Genomic DNA, 15129 nt, shown 5'->3' on the forward strand with positions numbered 1-15129 from the left:
TACAGCAACGTATCTTAAAATTGCAAGAAGTTGTGCATCAACAGACCATTTTAGTTAAGGTTATCAGTTAGCTTATGAATATCACCTCTGCTCACTATATTCCACTAGTATTCATTCTGTTTGTATATTCTTTTGTGTATTCTGTGTCTTAATATAATGTAGGAGAAAGTACCGCGGTAGTAATTGTAGTAACAGTATTTTCTGTATCACGTCTGTACATGTATGTAGCTTAGTGGCAATAGGAGAAAGTGACAGTTAACATGGTTTGAATCTTGAATGAGTTCAAGACATTGAATGTGTATAAAGACAAACAGACCTTTTGTGGCATCACCAACTGGGCTTTTGAACTTTGGCTTTGAAGCCCAGTGTCGGAGGCTCTGGTACTAGTCACCAAAGATAAGAGGTGACAACCACCTGTTACTCAAAGCAGCCATGCTCTAAATTATGCAACACTGGATAGAATTTACGTTTTATTTTATGTTTTAATTATAAGTTATTTAGAAAATGTAAATGTTCATTTTGCCAGTCTGTGGACATATTAACTTCTGCTGAAAATTTGGTAATTTTAACATGGAGTTCTACAGGCAATGACTCGCTTTCAGAGCCACCCTCAAGTGGCCGTTCATGGAACTGCAGTTTTGGCACTGCCACGTATTTTGTTGTTGTTGTTTTTTTTTTTTTGCATGAGTCACACATAAAATTCATAAAATCACACAACACAGGCATGCTTGACATTCTGAATTTAACCCTCTTGAGTCGACAAACCAACCAAATCACATGACCAATTTAAGACGATGTACCAGCAAGACGCAGTGTCACTGAATCTCCGTTTCAACTTTTGTAGAAAGTGCTAACTTCAAACTATATACTTTTTTTTAAAACTGTGTTGCTAGGCCAAGTAACACTACACTTATTAGAAATAGTTTACCGCACAGTTTTTCCTCAATAGTGCCGTCATGTTGATGCACATCTGGTGCAGGGGAGAAACGGTGATAACGCTAGCAGAGATCGCCTTCCAGCTTCAAGTGCTCAAAAGCAAATAAATAAAAAAAAAAAAACACGTACAGAAGTTACACTTTAGATTTACATTCTTAGTTACAAAAATGCTTTGTTAAATATGTTTGTGGTTTTCACTGTGAAAAATCTAACTTTTTCCTACTTGGATTTTATGGTTTTAGTGTGGTTTTAGGTCCAATGTGTTAATACACTTTGTCAAAATTAAAAAATAATTGTAAAATGACACAGGTGAGGTTGTGGTGAAAAGAATGATACAAGACATAGCAATGTAAACCGTTTTTAAGATTAAACATAAGGGTAAAACCAATAATAGTCAAAAATGGCAAAATATGGTTCCCACTCCAGAGGGTTTAAGCTAAGCTAGGCTAATCAGGTGTTAGCGTTGGGTCTATTCATGGATACAAAAGTCGTAACAATCATCTAGTCTATTTTGGGTAGAAAGTGAATAGGTGTATTTTATTATGTATATTTTATTAGTGCTAGAAAATGTAATTTGTTTTGAGCGATATTTGTCTAAAAATGTATGATAATGTCACTTTTTTTGAAAATTGCATGAGAAACCCCATTTAGCAGTTTTTTAATTACAGCTATTGAATATAGTAAGATAATCTGCTTTTCTTGAGTAATGATTGAACATTAAAAAAAAAAAAAGTTTTAAACTTTTTGCATGGCCAGCATGTCTGTAAAAAGAGGACACTCTTCTCCCTTTGGGAATTGAGTAGCCATTACCAGTGATGCACGCACAGTGTAGCTGGATATACCAACCAAATGCTCAGCAGTATGAACACCTAATTTGATGATATATTGCTTGTCAAGCCAGAGCTCTTGTTAAGTGTGATAGATTCACCAACCTCCACCACTAACATTCCCACATGCGTAAACAGGGCCAGTCAAACGGATCTACGGATTATTTTACCCACTTTTCTTATTAAAAGCATCCACATGCAGATTCTCGCTTGTTCTACACATTAACAGACATGGGGGTGAGGTAGAGGAGAAACTAATATAGAATATTGTGAGACTCTGAACTAATCCACTGTGGTGAAAGGCAAGGAAAATGTTTGTGGCCATGGATCGACTAAAGCAATGAGAGAACGCGCATGGGTGAAGGCTGCGATTTAGGACATGTACTCATCCAATAACACGCACCATCTTGATCCACACATGAGCTGGAGTGTTTGTGGGCATGAATAAGACGGTAAATGACTTCACCTTTGACTCTCCTTTGCAATTTTAGCTCAATATCGATGCACAAATTGAAGAGGCTCAGATTTGTAGTGCTGGCAGCGGGTTTTGATTTTTTCAGACCCACTCTGGCTGTAATGTCTGTGCAATTACAAGACTTTAACCAGACACGGATGTTTGACAAAGAGGCAAAACCTGCAACTGATCCAGGAAAATGTATAATATCCAAACCTACATGTAAGTGGATAAACCACGCTCAACCTTCTTTTGTACGTGAGGATTTCTGACAAACAAATATGCCAATTGTTATTCTGCCAAAATCTCCTTACCTTTCCACGTCGCCTAATAGATGACTTGCTGACTTGTTTTCCTTCCTGCCAGGGTAAATAGTTATCACCTCGGTGAGGTCATGTATTAATAGCAGATGGCCCGTTGCGCCTCCATTTTTCGGGTGACGAATGCCGCGGACCGGCTTCCGTCAGAAAAGGTGAAACAATAAAGCTGCTAAACAAAACTGCATTCAGTGAAAGAATACTTTATAGGTTCATTATCCATGTGCTCAGCCTTGCTGGCTGTTACATCAGCAGCGGCCTTCACTCCGCAGACAGACAGCAATGCAGTGCATTCGGCTAAAAGAAAAAAGAAAAGGTTTGTATAATTAATGTATTTGCCTGCACGGTGCAATCATCCCGTGTCAACAAGAGGATAATGTGTACTACTCTGCAGATGGAGCAGCGGTGTTACCTGCATGAGTCATGCAGAGTCGCACATACGCGGAGTCGAAAGCCCTGCTTGTTACACGCCGACAATCATCCAGCATTAAAGATTTATTTGCTTCATTATCAGTCAGCTTTGTAGCAGTTTCTCCATGTTTTTCAGGATATCTGCAGTACATGCATATGCTACAGGGGGATATGTGTGAGCTCACCGAAGTCTGATGAATTATGACAATTGTTTTGATAATTAAAGGATGTCGCTTAAGTTATTGGTAGGAATAAACGACGAGAAAATAAATCTGGAGGCGTGAGGAGTCAGGTTTGCTTACCAGATTTATATAGCCTGCTCCTCTTCTCTGCTCGAGGACAGTTTCTTGACACTGCATCAGACCCCAAGCTTAACACTGATCCACCAGGACAGGCTGGCTAACGTGCCCACTGTCAGGTTGGACAGCAGGAAGGTCCTGTTAGATAGATTCTGAAAATAGGTTTGACTGTCCATCTCGAATCTGACGAAAGCATAAGAATGTAACTTAAGGAGACAAAAAAATGACAGCTCCTACTGCAGTCGGGAGATCACACAACCTGCATTATCTGCAAAAGCATGGGTCTTCAACAGGGGGGTCCGTGACCCCTAGGGGGTCTGCGGAGGTACTGCGGGGGGGGGGCAAAAAAACTTTGGTTGATTAGGTATTTTTTATATATTTTTTTTTTAATTTCCCCCACAAATTTAATTTAATTTAATTTCGCATCAACATGAATCCAACACATTGTAGTAAAGCAACAAGGGATAGCTTAAAATTAAATGCAAAATGATAATAATGTATATTTATAAATAGCACTAGGCTGAGTTTAATGTAGAACGCATATATCAGTTAGGAGGTCCCTACTTAATCTCTCCATCAGTTTGGGGGTCCTTGGCCTGAAAAGCATTGAAGACCCCTGTGTAACAGAAATGGCAATGCAAATAGCCCAAGCGACACACATGCAGTGCATCCAAACGGCTATATACTCTATAGCAACACCAGGACATGACACGCTGCTTTGGTTTAACATGTACGTTTGCAGGTCGACGACCATGCAGCCACAAGCAAAACCTCCATGTGGAAACAGCTTCTCCTTTTATTTTATTGCAAAACTAGAGGTTTATTTAACAGGCCGCACTCACAAGAAAAGATGCGTGTGTTTATGTGTATTTAAACATGTACAGCATGTGTGTGCATCGTGTCAGAAGAAATCACCGCGTCTTCAGACTTTAACATGTCTGTAACTGACGTAGAAAATTATTTAAATTGGTCAAGTGCAATCGTCGTTCATGCGTGGCAAACCATACGGAGACTCACATACGGAAAGTGAGGGTGTGTGCGTGTTTCCATACGGGCTGACAATATGAGTGCTCCCCGCCGTTGTATGTGAAGTACACTTAAAAGGATAGCCCGCTCTCTTTCTCATTACTTATTGAGCTGACACAACTCAGATGCGTCGTCCCCAGTTTGCAGGGGGCGGCAGCAGGGATACTGAAAGGGCAGTAAGATGGTGAATAGTTCAAGCAAAAGTGAGAAGTGGTAACACACACAAAAGGAGGAAGTGTTGTAATGACAAGGATGTTTCTATTTTGACCTCCTGATGTTAACCTCTCAGTGGTTCTTTTGACATCCCAACAAAACTGAAAAAAAAAAAACAGGTTGCATTTGCTCCTGGTCTTCATCATGACTCGCTGCAAAACTCACACAGAACAATTACACCAGACAAACACTTGAAAGCCTTTATTGCACAGCGTCTCTGAACATGAACAGATCAGTTCCTAGAGCAAGGCATTTTTATTCCACACAAAAGCTGAAACAAATCCCCTGCCCTGTTATTCTCCGCACGCCCAGACTCTTGTTTTCAAACCCGTCTCTTGCGACCACGAGGCGGCAAACCATGTGGCACATGAATGCAACATGCTGTGGATACAGATTTGATGTAGCAGCAAACAGACCCGCGCGCGCACAGCGAAACGAGGCGATGTTTGTTCAGCAAAATTGAACTTATCATGAGCGGACGGCCCTGCTGGGTAAATATCAGCTGCAGTTTCTTTGTTTCGTGCTGACGTTGTGTGAATCTTTTTTCTCGGTGCCCGGCTCTGCAAGCAGACATTGGATTTTGTTTTCCAAGCGCATGAATGTGCCTCTTTTAGAACAAGGTGACATGAATAGCAGCAGTCTACAGTCATAATCAAAATATATACCTATGTTTATTTTTCCATGAGTAAAAAAAAAAAAAGACTTCTTATTTGTACACATGTTGGATCACCCAATATATATTAATGACTTATACATTCGTGACAGATGTTCACATGAATCCTGCTGCTTACTCTGTTTATTGGGTCAGTTATACCATGGGAATAACTCCTTGTGCTCTGCATTCTGTACTATCTATAGAGAACCACTCAACAAACCATTTCCTCCTCCTGCAAAGCTGGATATGCCAATCAAAATGAGTTCACGTTCAAGGTACTCAGTGAGTGTGAGTGGTTCTACTCCATCATTATCTTAAATGACACACATTCACAATTGAGCTCAAGCTATCATGCTTAAGGGTTTTATGCATTTTTCCTCATTATGCCATGTATTTTTTTTTATCAATTTATTTAATCCTACGAATGTGGGAGAAGAATTTTACTGAAACTGCTTTTTTTTAACTGAGCCAAATAAAAGATGATTTTTTTTTCCGTGCGCAGAAGTGTCAGGATTTGTGCAAACACCTGCAAATATTCCATGTCTTTACCCAACACTGTCACGTTTATTGAACACGTTTTAAGAAAAAATAATTAAAGACATAGAAATAAATATTTCTGAACCCCGAATGGACAGTTCACGACCTGCAGCATCTGAAGCGCATAAGTTTGTGAAAAGCTTTCTTGAAGTCCTCGTTGGACATGGTGTATATGATCGGGTTGATGAGGGAATTCAGATATCCCAGCCAGGTGAAGAAGTCAAACAACTCGGGGTTAAAGCACGTCTCACACGTGGCCACCAGCAAGGTGTAAATGAAAAACGGCAGCCAGCAAACGATGTAAGCGCCGAGGATTATCCCCAAAGTCTTCGTCGCCTTTCTCTCTCTGGCTGCTGAGATGCGCTTTTTCTCCAAAAGCGCATCCGAGACCGTGACTTTCACCTGGTTCTCGCTTGTTGACGACCCGGTGTCGCTGGACGGGGTGTCGTGTCTCCCGCACTGCATAGAGGTTGTGGACGCCACGGATCCGGGGGAGTTGGTGACCAGGTGCGCAGAGGTGAGTCTCTTCCCCACTTTCTTGGGGGACTGCTTCAAGATGCGCTTCCGAGCTTCCACGTATATCCGTCCGTAGAGGACAATCAGTAACAATGTGGGGATGTAGAAAGCCCCGAAAGTGGAGTAGATGGTGTAGAAAATGTGATCCGTGTTGACGCTGCAGCTGGTCAGCTCCTCCGCCTTCACCTGCCTCCAGAAAAGAGGCGGCAGGGAGATGGAGATGGCGATGACCCAGGCTGTGGCCACCATCCCGGCCGCGCGTCCCGTCGTGCGCTTTTTCGAGTACTCCACCGCGTCCGTGATGGCCCAGTATCTATCCAAGGCGATTACGCACAGGTGGAGGATGGACGCGGTGCAACACGTTATGTCCGAGGACAGCCAGATGTCGCAGACGATCTGGCCGAGGGTCCAGGTGTGGATCACCGTGTACAGGACGCATATGGGCATCACCAAAATAGACACCAGGAGGTCGGTGACGGCCAGAGAGGCGATCAGAAAGTTCGCGGGAGTTTGCAGTTTCTTAGATTGTGAAATTATGGCAATGACGAAGGCATTTGATAAAGTGGTGGCTAGTGTGATAACGGAGAGAACCACAGCCAGGCTGACCTGATAGGCGAGGCTTTCTGCGCTCTCATCCACAGCTGGTGCGCCTGTGACAAAACTGTCGTTCGAGGTGTTCAGCGGCAGAGTTGGCTCGACTTGGCCGGAGAGCTCCATCACTTTTGGTCACTTTTTGGCATGTTTCATTTCACACTCTGATGTCTGATATCTAAGGGACCCTTCCCCTCCGCGAACGTCGTAATATCCGTGCCATCCGGTCAATATAAAAAAACGCAGGTTTTAACGCGCAGGTGGGAAAATGTGGACGCAAATTTCCATTCATCGCAGGGCTTGAAACTTTTCCGTCTTTTAGCCATAAACGAAACGTCCTACGTGGGATTGCGCTCAACACATGAGAACAGACAGGGTTTCTGTGAAAACGTTGAGCAGTGCGTCCTGATGCTCCAACATCTGGGAAGATGCCACAGATAATCCGCATGTAGGGCACAAGTTCTCCAGAGCTGCGCCTCCTCGGGCCCCTTGTGGATGTATGGAGAGCCAACCGAAAGTCTCGGTTTTATACAGACTCTGACATCAAACAAGCGCCACTGATCACAGCCTTTTTTTTTCTTTTTTCTTTTTTTTTTTTAACCTCTTTCATGAAGATTAGGCTATCTGCTGGGTCATAGCGCCCAGAGGTTCTCATCTGTCATCTATATTCAACGCCACAAAGAGTGATTACATTACACAATGCTGTTGCCACTGTAACATAAAGGTACCACCTGTGTAAATATTTTAAGGAAACTAATAGCTTAATTAATAGCAATGCCAGTGTTTGACATTACTGATACACCGTGAACCTCTAACCTTTCAATAAGCTATTAATACTACTGCATCAAGAAACATTAAGGCGCTGACAACCACATTTCTTTCACAGTCCAGTGCCATTTTTAAGCAGTTTATAGACAGTTAATAAGTGATTTAATGATTTATAAGACAGTGTGATTTGACTGGATGCTGCTACAGGGCGCTTCAAAACAGGAAGTTTTGAAGCGCAATGTGAGTGACGCGGTTGTCGCCATCTTGGAAGCACGTGACTTCACCTAAAGCCGGGGACATACTACACAAGAACTTTCCCAGTCTAGTGTTTGCCACAAGATTTCATGGGAACCTGGCATTTATTTTTTGTTAAAACAATTAATAGCTAACAAAAAAAACTATTTATACTGTATATGAAATGTCTGCACGTACAATAAGAGCATGTATTTGTATTAGTCCTTCTTTAAAGTTCCACAAACACGCAGATATTGTGTTTAAAATAGCAGTAGCTTGTGTTCATCAGTGCATCAGTTCATGTGCAGGAATACTAAACATACGCTGTTGAGATACGGCCAATCTACTTTATAGTAAACAGTTGACGTCCAATCTAACTTTGCTAGCTATTATAACGTTAAGCTAGTTCACATTACATCTGGGGTATTTTCCTCCAGGTTTTGAACTACTCCCTCTAAACTGTAAATCTTCATGGCCTAAAGAACCAAGACATAAAGTTTTAAGAAGTGTCTGCAACATTATTAGTAAACAACAAAAATAGCTTCACATGCTAAGTAAGTTGTCTGTGTGTTTCCTCTGTGAGGTTCAATACAGAGAAGGTGAGCGACTGGTGTGTGTGGAGGCAGCTCAGTGTAGTTTGAAACGTGCAAAAGTATTGCTGATTTGTCAAGAGGCCATGGCGGAGGAAATTGGACTGTGGCTGGCCGCCATAGTATTAACATTATATAGGAAACACGATTTTGACTTATAGATTTGACTAGTAGTACACACTAGCAGACTGGCTTCAGCAGATTTTTGTATGAGGACTGAAAGACTGGGGATCACACACCTAACAACTGCACCTGAGGAACAATCACTGATTACATGATTTGTCAAATCAACAAAAGCCAACCGAATGCATCAAACTCAAGTGCAAAGTTTTGCGAGGGCGACAACACAGGCACTCGTGCTCCTGCCACCAACTGATTAATCTCAACTCAAGGTTTGCTTTGTCACCACTCCTGCTTTCGCTGTTCAGCCCACTACTCCTCGTGGTCTTCTGGTTCTGGCTGGTGGAAACACGTGTTGGCAGTTGGGTCGGTAATCAGTCCACGCTACTCAACTGCGTCCAGATTCAACTCAAAAAATTCAAACATGTATTGATTGACTGTGACAGAGATTTTTGTGCCAACCACCCACTCCGACTGCCCCCAGACTGGTGCAGACTTTGTCCAATTGGGAATCCTGGCTAACATCCTGTATTGCTTCCTCAGCCTAAATCAATGACGGACAAAGAGGTGGTGTGTGAGTGGGAGCTCAGGTGAGACTGTAAACATGTTTCACTCTGCTGTAAAGTTGGACAGAATGCCTCGAGTGGCCGTTTGAGGAACTGCAACTTTTGGCACCTCTGCGTTGGCATCATTTTCTAGCCCCAAAGTGCCCAAGGGGCCTAATTCAAAAAGGCAAAGAGCGTGAGTGAAGTGGGGGCAAGTGAGTGACACCAAAACACCAATGCCCACCCCAGCTCAAATTTAATGTAATCAGGAGAGAAAACAAAAACAGAAGACTGGGCTTAATTGCCGCTCCGGACAAATCCTGAACTGTACGAACTGATATGAAATCATCAAGTCACTATTGTACAAAAGACAGTTCAGGCATTTCAGAGTGTTGCAGTCAAATTACATTTATTATATTCATTATAAAATCATTTGATAAGGTCATTGATTGAATATTATAATCCTTTAAGACGGCGTGCTATAAATGGGTGCATCAGACATGACGTTACGAGGTGTTGATACTTTTGTCAATTCATGGTTGGAAGATTTACTTACACGTAGAGTTCACACAGTGAATCCTGACACTTTTGTCACGTCTGATGTGTGAAAGCAGCTGTCAAAGATATCGGCGTCGGGCCGCCTCAGTAACACACGAGGCGGCGTTTGAACCTCTTGCTCTTATTCAGTGCATCGTATCAGAGCTCAGGTGCACTCTTCTCCCTGACTAAGGCTGCTGTGGGCAATAACCCGTCCAACAGCTGGACGATTTCGTGAAATCACTTTCAGCCTGGTAAGAATGTATACAGGATATAAATTATGCAATCTGCCGCCCTTTTCCAAACCGAGGAACTCAAGCAACCATAAGTAATGAATTTGCTGTTATATATACTTTCTCATCTCCAGCATCTCTAGCAGTCACACACCTTCCTACAGCAGAAACTTTTAATTGAAATTGACTTTGACATCGTGCCAACCGGGTTTCTGATTCCCATTTGACTGACGTCTGTGAGTCTCAGCTGGTTTGGTTAAGGGAAGATTGGAGCTAATATTTTAAAACAAATCTAATCTTTTTTTTTTTCCAATCAGTTTTTGTATCAAAACACTTTTTCAGTTTGTTTAAGTGGTTAATTACTTTTAAGGAGAGATAAGTTTAGGATTTGAAGCATAATCACACCCAGAAACAAATATGTGAGCCTTTCAATAAATATAACCCACAAAGCTGTGGGAAGGTAGTCACAAAAATAAGGGATATTCCATTAAAAACAAAGACAAAAAGCCACCAGATGAAGGACGGTGAGCCTCTCCACCTCCTCAACGAGGCCTTTTATTCAGTCTGCTCAGGTGTGGCTGGTTAAGGTCATTAAGCACAAGCCTACCCAGTAGATGTGCAGAGGGGCATAACAATGAAAAGCATATTTCCTAAATGGTCTTTTTTCTGCTAATTTAAATCTTTTGCGTAGCATTAAACCCACAAAGTGATGAGTTTCAGTGTTTTAATGGCGACAAACGCATTGTATAAACTGTAGCCTGTGTGGTTTTGATGTAAGAACTGGCTTACTTTCTGACCGGTCGCATGTTATAGTCCTGTGTTCTCAGATTATAGGTCAGTAAGCTGTTCTTGTCAGCAGATCATCATCTTGGAACCCTTCCACCGCATCACATGTGGCACAAATGGGACCGGATGTCTGGCTCAGACGCAGCTCTGAGGACAGATGTGGAACAGTGGAGGACTTTTTGGTGGTGGCCATAAAAGGTCCTTTGTACTGTATTAAAGAGTTTTGAAGAGTGATCTATGGCAGAAAACCAGCAAGTGGGGTAGAAAAATAATGCGCCGCTGGTCAGAGGGTGAATTAAGGCTCTGTAGTGAAACATGATAATAAAAAATAGAAGTTATTTTATCTTATCTTTTAAACCAGTATAGTAAATAAGTGCAGATGTTTGCATCAACATTCTATAAAGGTGTGTTTCAGACCCTGAAATGAACAATTTTCTCTTTAAACCACAGTTAAAAGGCTGAAAAGGTAATTCACGCAGCAGTGAACAGAATGTTCTGAGGAGACTGAACGTGACACAGTTCAGGAATACATCTTTCACCCGCTCATAATCCATACACAAATACCTCTGTAAACTACGTTAGCAATTACCTTTTTCTCTGAACCCGGCTAATTGCGTTAATGCTATTCATGGATTCTTTCTGGGGGGACTGACTGCATCTGTCGCAAGAAAGCTTTATTGAATTTGTGCTCAAACTTAATAACGCTGTATATTTTGCTACAGCTCTTGGCATTTTAATGAATACCCAGCTTAGAGCCGCGTACGAACTGTGCGGTTTAAGGCTTTAAGAATTCCATATATAGGCTGGGGAAAAAAAGCAGCACTCGCTCGTCCGTGTCAGCGCTCAGCAGAGGGTAACCACAGGCAGGGCTCGGTGAGACAGACTCTCCTGTGTGTTCGTGATTGTACCCCTTGACTGATCACGAATGTCTGGCACCTCTAATGCACGGGGCACAAAACAGCCAACTTTACCACAGTTCCCACGAAATAAATTAAGAAACGTGTTTTCACACCCTCGAATTCAATGAAAGGACGGGAACACGCGAGGGAGAAGGAGCACACTCTTGAGATATGCAGGGAAGCTTAGAAACCTACGGGCAAATTAGGAGGAAGCACAAACTTGTGTTTCAGGCTCTACTAAATAAGTCCTGAAGTGGTGTTTCATTTCTGTTTCCTCCTTTTAGCTTTCTGTGGGAAAAGCTCCAGCGTGACCCAGTTCGCCGTCGGCGGCGTCGAGGGGTGATTTTCTGTGACTCCGTTCCCCTCTCTCGTCTCCAAACTCGCCGCTGCACGGCACAGTAGCAGCGACCTCCAGTCTGACAAGGCCCACTAAGTCCTATTTTTAGACGTGTAATAAGGCAAGCCGTAAAGGTGATACAGGCAGTCAGGCCAAGTGCGGATAATTTTTAGGAACACACTTTCTTTAAGATAATAAAACGTTTCAGTGATCCTCAAATCATCGTGCAAATAAAAAGATTTAAATGTTCACTTTCAATTCTGTCATATTTCATGTACATTTGTACAATAAATTGACTGAGAAGCATCAATGGGAGGAAATATTTGGTGTCTAATACCAGATGTCTGAGGTTTGTGCTGCACTTTGTGTTCCAGGTTAAGCCATGCGGTCAAAGTAAATAAAAATTCTCTCTACCTTTAAGCTGTTTAGTCTATACCAACTCCTTCGGGAAATATGTGGCTCCTCATTTTCCATTTTCATGGAAATTTGTCGAATGAACACCTGGAGCAAAAACAATGAGCTGCCGAAACACACTAAAATTTGTCATAGAGGTGAGGTGAACTGTAAGCAATGTTTTTTTCCTTACAATAAAAATTGTGCGTCTTTAGATGAGCATCTTGTAAAGAGTTGTGTAAAAAACATTTGATCAGAGTCAGGAACAAATCCATGTAAAACCAATCAGCCCTGGCTAATGGAAAAATGTGAAATTGGCAACGTGGGAGGCAGGAGCGACTCTAGATCTAAAAGATGATGGTTTTGTTTCTTAATTAAAATTTAAATTTCTATTGCACAGGGACATCAGAGCAACAGGTGTTTTCCTTTAACAGGCACATTATGACACACAGGAAAGCTACAGAAATCGTCAAGAGACCAACCTGCATGATGGTCTGCTACGTGTGATATGTGATCTCAGCTTGCTTCAGGGACCAGGCCACTGTCCGAGGGTAGGGTAGTCCTGTGTGAGGAAGCACAGGCACAGTAGAGATGTTCACGTAATCCAAAAAAACAGACCCAAACAGACTCCATGTCCCTCTTCCATCCTGCTCCTCAGGTAGCTTCAAAAGCTTCTACCATCACACTTCACTTTTAGTCACCACCGTCCTGTCTTTTCACCCTTATTTTGTATTAGAGACAAGGCTTCACGATGTCCTCGGGGACAGTTATTTTAGCACAAGAACATCATTTTTCTCTAAAAAATAAAGTGACGTCTGTGGTGTCGCATGCGCCCATGGATCACAGAAAATATCTAAGGTCGCTCTGTGGATCAAATTTGGCTCAATTTACACTCTCTTTTACATGAGAACGAGTGGTGCAGTCAAACATAAAAGGGCTATTGGGCCAAAAAATGACATATAATACAGTGCTTACATGGATATGAATGCACAGCATGTTAGATGTGAGGTGAAAAATAATATTGGATGATGAATGATGATTGTTTTTTGACAGTTTTGGACTGGATTATGGGTCAGTTTTGACCCGTCAACACACAAGATGTGGGCAGCTTTCTAACACATTATGAGAGTTAACATGACTGACAAGATGTTTGACTTCTTGGTCTAATGACTGAGGACAGATGAGATGTTGCATTTGCTTTCCAATCCTGTGGTAAAATATTACAAGATGTGGCAGGTGGGCGCTAGCTAGTTAGCATGATTAGTTCTTAGCTTTAGTGGACATCTCTGCAACGCATTATACTGTTTTTTACTTTTGTTCCATAATTTCACTCAATTTTTTAGTGTTTTTTTTTTTTTTTTTTACCAAATTGCACCTTTAAAGTTTGATCCCAGTTGACATTAACGTCCGTCTAAGTCTAAGTCTGTACTCGAGTTATAAGCGTTGTTGCACTTTCATAGTCTGAAATTTCACCAAGAGAACTTTAAACACATCTTTTTTGGGGCAACCTTTTCGTTATTGTGGCCGTCTCCCCTCTCTCCTTGACAACTGACATCTGCATCGGCTGAGACCAAATAGGGCAAACCCAAATCAGGGCAGATCCCCTGTTGTTATGACATTCAACCCTCCCGCTCCACCTACCCCAAACCCAGCGCCGTGGGGAACGGCTCCATCTTATCCGAGTGTCTGCGAGATGGAAAATGGGAGAGAAGTGAGCAAGCTGAGCAGCTGGGTCAGCCACGTTTGGAATCGTGTTTGAGCCTAAGTGGATATTACAGATTCAAAGAGGGAGGTCTGTCATCGTTAGACCTGACATGCTCCAAGTCATTTACAGCGTAATAAGAAACTGATTAGAGATCACATAAAGCATTATAAGCCTTAATAACATGAACAAATAAATTAATGAAATGTTATGTGCCCGTGTATTAGTGGGTGTGATGGAAAACTATTTATATCATATTAAAAATATTAATTTTACACGACTGCAACAATTACCAGTTACTTTGCAAGTTGAGATTCAATTATGCAAAACAAATTCAGTGAGAGTTTAATTTATATTTAATAATTGTAATTGGCAAAATGCGTAATATATTTTAGGTCAATACTTATACTGATATTTGATTCTTTAAACCATATATTTACTTTTTTCTTTTTAATGATCACATTTCATAATCTTAATTCAGATGTAATTTTCTGGACTGATCAAACATAAAACAAAAGGTTTGACAATCTAAAAGAGGCTGTTTTGTCATGCTGTTTCAAGTCATGTAAACTTCCTATATATTAGATATTTAACTGTTTAGACTCTTAATTGTGGGCGGTGGTTAGCACTGATGCCTCCCAGCAAGAACGTCCAGGTTGGAGTCCAGCTTGAGCCTTTCTTGTGGAGTTTGCACGTTCTGTATTTTATTGTATGTATTTTATTTGCATGTTTTCCCTGTGATAGACTGGCGACCTGTCCAGGGTGTACCCCGCCTCTCGCCCGATTACAGCTGTGATAGGTTCCAGGAACCCCCCGCGACTCTAGTGAGGATAAGTGGTAGTAGGAGATGAGATGAGAGGAGAATCAAATATAGGACGCGTGTTGACATACAGCACCCGTCTCCCTGCTTTGACGAGACCGCTCGACTTTTGCTCCGCCAACAAGCTCTCAGAGGCCCCTGGCTAAAAATGTTATCGGGCGAGATATGGCCTCCTATTTGCAAACCGAGGCTTTCTGGGCTCTAACTTTCCAAATCTGATTATCGTACGAAGTCACCATTGCCCCCACTGCGTTGGGGCGTCGTGCCGCTTTTTGGAGGCCTCTGCCCCGTTTTCAGGGCGACCACGCTGTGCACATTCGACGGAGTCTCTGCTCACTTGTGGAGCATTGCAGCACATGGGAGAAAGCAGAACGCGTGCATTA

The 15129-nt window shown here is 42.1% G+C and overlaps 1 protein-coding gene across 1 annotated transcript; it reads right to left on the reverse strand.

Annotated features, from left to right (window-relative positions):
• Positions 1 to 5135: 5135 nt before the first annotated feature.
• htr1b (5-hydroxytryptamine (serotonin) receptor 1B) lies at positions 5136 to 7530 on the reverse strand. Its single transcript, XM_047611337.1, has one exon. The coding sequence runs from the start codon at positions 6906 to 6908 to the stop codon at positions 5775 to 5777; it is 1134 nt and encodes a 377-aa protein (XP_047467293.1). The 5' UTR covers positions 6909 to 7530; the 3' UTR covers positions 5136 to 5774.
• Between the last annotated feature and the right edge of the window lie 7599 nt (positions 7531 to 15129).

This window comes from Mugil cephalus, chromosome 17 (genome assembly GCF_022458985.1).
Source record: "Mugil cephalus isolate CIBA_MC_2020 chromosome 17, CIBA_Mcephalus_1.1, whole genome shotgun sequence".
NCBI classification, from domain to species: domain Eukaryota; kingdom Metazoa; phylum Chordata; class Actinopteri; order Mugiliformes; family Mugilidae; genus Mugil; species Mugil cephalus.

Excerpts from the sequence above, each read along its gene's own strand:
- htr1b (XM_047611337.1), bottom strand. The coding sequence starts at position 6,908 with ATGGAGCTCTCCGGCCAAGTCGAGCCAACTCTGCCGCTGAACACCTCG.